This window comes from Mugil cephalus, chromosome 8 (genome assembly GCF_022458985.1).
Source record: "Mugil cephalus isolate CIBA_MC_2020 chromosome 8, CIBA_Mcephalus_1.1, whole genome shotgun sequence".
In the NCBI taxonomy this organism is placed as follows: Eukaryota; Metazoa; Chordata; class Actinopteri; order Mugiliformes; family Mugilidae; genus Mugil; species Mugil cephalus.
Window position 1 is genome coordinate 1,193,863 of NC_061777.1, and position 9,466 is coordinate 1,203,328.

Below are 9,466 nucleotides of genomic sequence, written 5' to 3' on the forward strand. Positions count from 1 at the left end.
GTTCAATGATTTATGTATCACTCACTTCCTGTCAGTATCATAATTATAGTCTTTATTCTATACATATATGCTTAAATACATATATACACACACATTACCAAAGATAACACAAAATACATATATAAGAAAAAAACTGTACCTGAATCCTCTCTTCATATATATTTTAGACTGTTTTATATTTGAACATTCCTTGAGCGTCTCCTCCAAACTGTTCCATAGTTTAACCCACTAACTGAAACACAAAAACTCCTCCTTGTTTCCTTGTTGTTCTGTAGTTTAATTCCCCTTAAATAATGAGCCCCTTCTCTTCCAGTAAATTATTCTTCTTATTATGAGTCTTGACTGTGTGAATAGTGAGTTTGTGTGATCCTTATATCCTGCCCCATGAATAATCTGTATTTCTTTCTTTTGTAAAATGATTAGTGAATGTTATGCACTTATGTAATTATTGGCCCAGACTTCAGCAGTGAAATATAGAAGAACCAGTGAACTATATAATATGTGGAGTGATTTATGATCCACTGCCTGTTTTACTTTATTTAATACTGTGATGAATCTTGAGATTTTGTTTTGTACATATTTAATGTGAGATTTCCAACTGATTTTGTCATTTATTATCACCCCTAAGAATCTGATTTCATTTACCTTTCAGCACTAACCTCCTCCAGCTGAGTTTGTAGTTGCATGTTCGCTCTGTAATCACCAAGAAGTATTATTCTTGTTTTGTTCACATTTAACGATTTATTTCTGTCCAACCATGATTTTATTTCTAATTCAGTATTGAGTGGTTAGCGCTGATGCCTCCCAGCGAGAAGGTCCGGGTTCGAGTCCAGATCAGGTCCGTCTGGGCGGAGTTTGCATGTTCTTCTTGTGTCTATGTGGGTTTTCTCCAGGTACTCCGGCTTCCTCCCACCTCCAAAGACATGCTCGTTAGGCTGATTCTAAATTAACCCTAGGAGTGAGTGTGAGTGTGACTGTGAATGGTTGTTTGTCTCAATGTTAGTCCTGTGATAGAATAATAAATAAAATAAATAAATAAAGGAATAAGGAATAAATAAATGTCTCCAATATCTGACTGCATTACATTAAAAGACCTGTTGTTCAGGTTCCTAAATCTGGATCATGTCTCCAAGTCTCCTTCCATGTGGTCCTGGTTCTGGTCCAGTGGTAGGTAGAGATCCATCAGAGACAGCAGCTGATACAATATTCTACTGACCACATGGTGGCGCTGCTGCTCATTTACACACAAACGGAGATCGGATCTGAAATGCTGGCTGGGGACACATGTGGAGACACACTTGAATTAAGTCCAGGTGTCTACGAGGTATTTTAAGATGGGCAGGTGAGGTCTGGACTCTCCGTGTCCGTGGGCCTCTGACTCTCAGGTAATCAGCGTCACTTCGCTCAGGTGTGCTGCATGGAGGCGCGGCCAGCAGGTGATTTGACTAAACCCGTTTCTACCTGTTCCTCGTTTTATCCAAATGCGCTCGGTCCCGTCAGAGGAGCTGAGCTGGAGAGACTGAGGTCAGACAGTTAGAGCTGAAGTCTGGAGGCTTCGAGCGGGACACCGAGCTCACGATGAAGCACGAGAGGACAACGAGCGGCCGTGATCCTGGAGGTAAGACGAGCGTGTCTGCATGTGCACCAAACCTCACTGGGAAATCTCACTATTATGTGTTTCCCATGTGTTTGCAATGGCGCGCTGGTAGATAAAGACTAATTATTGGTAATTCCTGACTCAAGTGTGTTTTAAGTCAAATTCAGCTTGGGTGATTTCCAACAAGGAGAATTTAATGTCCGAGTAAAGTCACGCAGTCCTGTTGTCCATCACGTTGGAGTAACATAAATGAAGTGAACGCGTTAACCACTAAATTGTTGGATTTTCGGATGGAGTTTGGTGAGAGTTCCTGCTTGGAAAACTCGTCTTTAGCATATTATCAGTTAAATATAATTCATTGTGCACAGGTTCAAATGTTATGGATCCAGATACAGAGACTGAAGAGTCAAAAAGTAAATGTTTAGTTTATTTCACTCTATTTTGTCATTTTATACAAAGAATCCTTTAAATGCTGAATCCCCCTTTTTGTTTTTTTTGTTTTTGTTTTTTTTTTTATTCTGTCTTAAGTGAAGACTGGGGACCTTTGGTCAATTGCAACAGTTAAACGTGTGAAGCAGGACACCCCAAGGAAGCTACTTAGTCCGGTTTTAATCTGGGCCAGATATCTTTACATACAACAACAAACAGACAGATTTTAATCCCAGTTTGCTGCTTCATGTGATTAGTTGGTTCAGTCAATATACAATAACAGCTCTATGCAGCGTTAATTGAGGGAAATAAATGGGTAGAATAAAATACAAGTTAAACACGTTGATAGTTGATTTTTAGTTTAGTTTTTTTTCTTGAAGATGAAAACTGACATTTTTAGATCTGCGCTCCATGTGATCTGTCTTGATTTTTCTCAAACCACCAACACGTAAAAGCAAGTACAAGTTTCATCAGTTTCCAACAACAATATAAAAGACAAAAAATAAAATAATAATCTAGTTTGAGAAGGGATGAAGCTTTTCTTCTTCTGCTTCCTCTATATCAGGTTATTAAACACAAAAAAAACTGAGTCATACATTATTCTGAACGTTCTAAACATAATTAAGATCATTTCTATGCAAGACTCTAAATTAGTTTTAAAAATTCTCTAGCTCTTATAGTTGTTAGATAAAAACCTACATTTGTTTTAAAACGCTGTGATGACGTTGCACATTTTTATTTCCTCCTCCATATCATTCCATATTCTGACCCCACAAACTGGAATCTGAGAACCGGTCTCTGTAGTATACAGATATACAGACAGCGGTTCTGGATTTGACCGTCATTCAAAGCTTAAATAAAATGTGACCAGTATCAAATTGTACCAGGTCTGGAAACGTCAGGATGTGAGACTTTTAAAGCAGGTGATTGATACTCAGTGTTGTGTCCTTATTGCTCTTTATGTAGCGCGTAAATCCTGCTTTTATATGTATTTCCCTAAACGTCTCCACAGTGGGACAGAAAGGAGACGATAAGTGCAACATTTATAAAGGTTTCTGATCTAAGATACGTCTTGTTTTTTCTCATTATTCCAACGGTTCTGGAGATGTTTGTGCGTATGTGTCTTATGTGAGGTTTCCAGCAGAGTGTGTGAGGAATGTCATTTCATAAACTCTTTATTTGTGTTCAATCAATTTTCATATAAGCTTTTGTATTTTTTTTGCAATTTCCAATCATACACTTGTTGTTTTACTTTAATTGTAGCTTATTTGAATTAAACCAACATTTTAATTTCAACAGTTCACAACTTGTCACATCTAAGACCTGCTGCAAATCCTGTGCAGAATAAAAAATATTTGATAAAATATCAGTTTCAGTGCCTCAGACCCTCAACATCTTATTTACATAGACATTAAACTATTTTGGCCCCAGGTCTGACCCTTGTGGGACACCAGAGGTAATGTTTGTGCAACTTGGCAAACTCAGATCAACATGTTCAAACTACTTCCTATTCTGGATATAGTTTTAAATAAACATCCATCTTTTTCATTAGAATCTCATCAATTGTATCAAAGGCCTTTTTCAAATCAATGAAAATCGCCTCATATCTTTTTTTTTTTTTAACTTCAATGCAACCTGTTCCTTCCTCAGCATGTTCCATCAACGCCCTGAAGTATAATGGTGCAAAGGAAGGAAGGTTGGAATGAAGTTCCAGGTTTAGTTTATGGACAGTCGGGTACATTACACATTCTGGAGGTGACTGTACTCAGCGAGGCTCAGAAGATCGTGGCAGTGGAAGTATTGTCGTAGGAAGTTGGGTACTGGCTAAAACTCAGCCTTAAACATTTTATTCTTCTGGGGTTGATGATGATGATTAGAACAGGAACTGGAAAGTGTTGTTGTTTTTGTCTCCTATGACAAAATGAGTCGGCGTTTCAGGGTAAACAGAGTAAGAGATGAATAAGATGAATATGGGAGCTGGTGCTCAAACACTTTAGAAAACGGATATTTTAAAATGGTCAGAAATGAAGGTGAAAATGACAAATTGTTTCTAGTAAGTGAAACAAACTGACTTTAGGCTGATTTGATCTCAGCTTGTTGTCACTGTGGAAACCCTGAAGATAAATGTGTTAAACCGGCACGTTTATTAGAACTGTAAATGTTTAAAAAGAGACAGTGTTTCCAGACTTGATCACTATTTTAAATCCCACTGCAGATTCATTTCCTGGAGTCTGGTAAATTATATCAGCCTTTATTTAACCAGGTCGATCCCGCTGAGATACAATGACCTCTTTACCAAAGGAAGATGATTAGGAACAAACAGGAACTCACACACAACATTAAACTACATGGACGATAAATACACCAGGACCAAGACTCAGGATTTAGATTAAAACAAGAACAAGTGCAACATGAGGCTGTTTCAATGTCTCACACAATTGAATTCTTGCAAAAATTAAAAGAAAACATCATCCTCTGCTTCCAGAACCGTTCTTCAGTGCAGCCCCAGCTCCAGTGGATGTTTCAGCGTTCAGTTTTTTTTCATGTTCAGTTACTGGTGATGATGATATGTGCCAGTGATTCTTACTGATTTTCAACCTAAGCTCAGTCCTGTGTGACCCCAAACACAAATATCTGATAAAATACTGAAGACCGACTCAAACCCAAACCACCGCTGACCTCAGGAGCGAACGCTGTCAGCTGATCCCTGCTGGGAGCGTCCAGGCATCAGAGCACGAGGCAGCAGGCTTTGCATATTATTTGCCTTTTATAAATAAAACGGACAATGCAAATTCCTCTCCCGCTAGATTGGAACACAAATCCCGTGTGGTGGTACAGTGTTGCTCATTCAGACGCAGACCAGAGTCCAGTTTTACGTATGCAAACCGATGGAAAAACGATCCGGTCTGAGCACAGAGAGCTGATGTGTTGGACTCAATAATAATAATAACTCTCTGTTAGCAACATGACGAGTCCTCCACTGTAGGTGACGTCTCTCTTTGTTCTCAGGGTTCTTTGGGTCTGTACGTCAGCTCTTTAATCTTGAGTTTCCCTGTGTTTTTAGAGGTTTTCGATCGAAGTGGCCGATGCAGTGCGTTGTCTAACAGCAGAAGTGTGTGCTGCTATCAGCCAACACTTCTCTGCTTCGGGCTTTTCCTGCAGGTGTCTGTTCTCATAAAGAGCTCCTGCACCAACGCGCCAACGAGGAACGTTCCAGATGAACGCTCGGGTTTTAGGTGGGGTTGGTGTCTCCTTAAAGCGAGTGAGACAAAAAAAAAAGCTTCCTCCTCCTTTAATTTCTCCTAATTCTGACTGAGGGTTGGTTTTCAGTGCTCTCATCGCGTCCTCTCCTCTCTAGAGTGTTGATCAGGGCGACGTGGTCTGAAGGCTGAGGTTGAACCAGGATCATCTCCACCCCCTCCTGCCTCCAGTCCAGCCTGGCTGCTGTGAAGCCTCGTTTGATGCTTCCTGTCCCTTCAGGCTGCTGAGTCGTCCAGTCGTCCTCCTCTGTTGCTGCTTGGAGCTGGACCCGTCCCCCCCGCCTCCCCCCATCCATGAATCCCTACGGAGATCCCAACCCTCGTCCCGGTGACGACGTTCCTGCTGCTGACGTCGGACCAAGCCGCCCTCTGGTTTCACCCTCCGCTCCCTTCGGTTACGTCCATGATCCATCTTCATCCTCCGTCCCGTCTGCTCCGGTCATCCCCACGGGGCACAGCTCCACCTGGAGGCAGACGCCTCCACCCGGTCAGGCCTCATCAGACCAAGCCGCGCCGCCGTTACCGAGCTCGGGCTTGCAGCTTCCAGGCTTCGGTCTCAGATCCAGTTTTCAGTTCAGTCCGGCTCCAGGTTCCACGCTCAACCCCTACCCGGCTCCAGCAGCACCCTCCCACTCCCCCTCCCCCTCCCCCGACCAGGTCTCCGTCATCATCCAGTCCCCAGACCCCCACCAGTCTCCTCTCCGTTCCCAGTGCTCCGAGGAGTCCTGCCCGGACCTGGAGTGCTCCATCTGCTTCAGCCAGTTCAACAACGTCTTCCGCTGCCCCAAGATGCTGCACTGTAAGCACACCTTCTGCCTGGAGTGTCTGGCGCGCATCAACGTCAAGTCGACCGAGCCCTCGGCCATCCAGTGCCCGCTGTGCCGCAGCCTGACGCCTCTGCCCGCCCTCGGCCTTCCCAAGCTGACCACAGACTCAGACGTGCTGTCCTACCTGCCGGCCGCCATGCAGAGGGTCTACAGCATCCGCTTCGTCCGCAACAAAGGGAAGCTGCAGGTCAAAAGGTCAGACTGGATCCATCTATGTACGTTTAAAGGAATCTGACTCATAAGAAAAGGGTGGGAGGGGGGATAAAAACAAGATAAAAACACTAAATCGAGAAAAAAGCAAGTTAAACACTTGAAATAAATTAACTCTTAAAACAAGACAAATTATTTAACACTTCTAAAGAACCAGATGATTTGCCGTGCAGGCTCCAGGATACACACTTAGTATTTTAACTTCTAAAGGACTTCGTGCTTCCTGGCGGCCTGTTGAACCCTGTAGACGGAGCAGAGGGAGACGGGCTGAACAAGTTTTCCTTTAAAACGGAAACGAAATGGGTAAATTCCGCCGTCTAGTGTAAATTAGAAAGTTAACCTGAGACTTGATGTCGTTTCTCCTGAGGCGATGTCTTGTCCTTGAATGAACCAGGAAGTATTATCAGCGGTGAACTGGTCCACGTCTCTGACGTGTCTCTGGTCCAGGTCTAAATAAACCTGTTTCCAGATCCTTCGTGTCAAAGTCTAAAATTACTTCTGGATGTTGTTCCACAGTCACGTCCCTGCTCCGTTTAGACCACACGGGTCAGACTTATGAACCGCAGCATGAACTTTTCAAACATTACATTTTGTAATTCCATTGGTTTTTCAGTCATAAAACTCTACATCTAATTATTATTCAGAGACCTGGACAGAACAGAACCCAGACCTAGACATGAGCCCAAAGTACACTTTTTCTTCTTAAGAAAATTAATGTTTTAAAGGATAATTAATTAATTAATTGAACATTCTTCTTTGCACCAAAACAAATGTAAAATATCAGGAGTTGTAGGTTATTGAAACCACTGACGGATGGAAACAACTTCTCCTTCTACAAAACTTATGTTTTCACATGAATCTAATAACCACAGGTTTCTTCTTTAGTAATATATTAAAGCTTCATTTGATCCAAGACCAAACTTAATGCACCAGGGAGCTCACAGGCCTGTATCTATGTATCTATGTCAGATGTTTGATAGAATGTAAAACAGGCTGTTTATCAAAGCTGTATTTGTCCTGAGTGTATTGATGTGGCCACTACACTGAGTTGATCATTGGAGCTAAAGTTCACTTTTATCTGAGGTGATTTTTTTATCAGATATATTGATCCACGTCCACGATAAGTTCTTGTGTTTACTTTCTAATTTTTTTTTTTTTAATTAATATTTTGAGCATGAAAGCTCCGTCTGACCAATAACCTGCTGTTCTCCTCACCAAGGTCTTCTGAGAGTGAGCAGCGGTGGGGTCGGAGGTCGATGACGTCTCTGAGGTCCATGAACCGCAGCCTGGACGTGGGGCTCCCCAGCCCGCCTCCAGGGGGCCCCAGCCAGCCGACGGGCATGGGCGGGTTCCTGTTCAGAGTGACGGGCCGGCCGCTGTGCCGGGCCGCCCTCCTCACCTCCGTGGTCATGATGATGGTGCTGCTGACGGGCATCATCATCTTCCTCATCGTCCAGTGAGTCGCAGCGGATCCGTCACGTCCCGCCTCCGTCTGTGAATCATCGTTTAAAAACACGAGACACTAAAACTCCTGATGCCTGCTGTGGATAAAATGGATCCAGATGTGCAACAAAAGCTCTTAAATCAAATCTCTGGGAACTGAAGCTGATGGAAACTCACTCCTGAGCTGAACATGTAGCGACTTCAATCAGCTTCTTAACTTTTAACTTGTGCCAAAAAGTTCAAACTGTCACCAGAGCGTCTGAGAACAGCCTCAGCCCGATGCTGCAGCATCTCTCATCACTTTAACCTGCTTCACATGTGCCAGCTTACAAAGCTGTTTGATCAGATTTACTTTCTAAGAGCATAGACATTTGATTTAAGGACCAGGTCAGAATGAAACGAGACATGTTTTGATTCCAGGGACTAAAACATTCTTCTTCTTTTCCACCAAACTCGCTCAGATGTAATATTTATGCCCCGGCCACCAGGTGGCGCCGTCCTCCTCCTCTTCTCACGTCTTCTGGCAGCTTTCAGCTCTTTAACATGAGACTCAGACTCTGTTTATTTGTAACAGACTTGTTGACTTCCTGTTGCTGGAGCCGCTGGTTCGCTCCCTTAACCAAATACTGTCAACAGGAGTCATGCAAATGACCCGGAGCCACAGTTCGGCGCACGCTCACAGACGCTCACAGCGGGAATTTGTTTTCCTCAGAAGAGTAAATGATGTTTTTTCCTCTGAGGCCCTGGTGGTGCGTCTGCATGCGGGTAGTGTTGAATAGTGTAAATGGAAACCACGCGGTTCATGATCCACAGGGACGAGAGCGTTTCTGAACATCTGGACGAATGGAACCACGAAGCGTCTCATGTCTGAGCCGACGGCTCATGTTCAGGTAAAACAGCCTTCACCTGGTCTGAGGCTGCTCTGGTGACGAGTAGAAACTTTCCCTGATGCAAATCGATCTGAAATGAAACTATCTCCAGCTGTTTTAAAAGAGAACGAAGCCGCGGTTGTTTTATTTCTCTCTTCTTTTTATGTCGTGTGTGTTTTAGGCTCTGACCTTTTACTGTGTAATGTAAAATAAATGAAATGATTTTTATATATTTATACAAATATTTTAGCGACGCTTGCACTGTCGACACGTTTGTCTTGTTTGACCTGAATAAATTCCTTTTGAACGAGACGCTTTGGCCAGTTTTCATTTTATCAGACAGAATTATCACCATCTGGAATCTTTCTTTTCTTGATGCATGAAAAATGAAGCAAAGCATAAAAATAAAAGGTCTGCAGCATCTTTTTTTTTTTATAAAACATATAAAAAATCTTTTATTTGCTTAAAACCGTAATGATTGTAATCTTGATGCATCTGTGGGCGAACGCCTCCTGCAGGTTAAAAAAACAGCTGTGAAGGTTTTGCATGACATCTTTTTAGTGCTGCTGATGGATCCTCTCTGATCTTAGGCTCCTCCACATCCTCATTACACATGAGAAACTGGCACAAAAATCTCACGAAGTAAAGACCAGTGAGGAGATTCTCATTCATCCCAGAGGTTTCTCCAGTTCCCTGGAGCTGGTGGAGTCCAGTCGTTGATTTGAGGAGTTTCAGGTGGACACCACCCACAGGTGTTCCTAATAAAATCCTAAACCCTCCACCAGGCATCAAACCCTGAAGACTTGGAGGAAACTATCAGTTCTCTTCCCT

General features: G+C 42.9%; 1 protein-coding gene across 3 annotated transcripts; it reads left to right on the plus strand.

The window, feature by feature from the left end:
* Window positions 1-1,248: 1,248 nt before the first annotated feature.
* Window positions 1,249-8,947, plus strand: LOC125012808 (RING finger protein 223). 3 transcript variants are annotated; one of them, XM_047592961.1, is made up of 4 exons: window positions 1,249-1,385; window positions 1,501-1,618; window positions 5,385-6,308; window positions 7,543-8,947. In XM_047592961.1, the coding sequence occupies exons 3-4, from the start codon at window positions 5,581-5,583 to the stop codon at window positions 7,781-7,783; spliced, it is 969 nt and encodes a 322-aa protein (XP_047448917.1). In that variant the 5' UTR covers window positions 1,249-1,385; window positions 1,501-1,618; window positions 5,385-5,580; the 3' UTR covers window positions 7,784-8,947. The 3 variants fall into 3 exon arrangements, with proteins under 3 accessions (XP_047448917.1, XP_047448916.1, XP_047448918.1); XM_047592960.1 differs by lacking the exon at window positions 1,249-1,385 and having other exon boundaries at window positions 1,425-1,618; XM_047592962.1 differs by lacking the exon at window positions 1,249-1,385 and having other exon boundaries at window positions 1,425-1,618; window positions 5,507-6,308.
* Window positions 8,948-9,466: the final 519 nt, after the last annotated feature.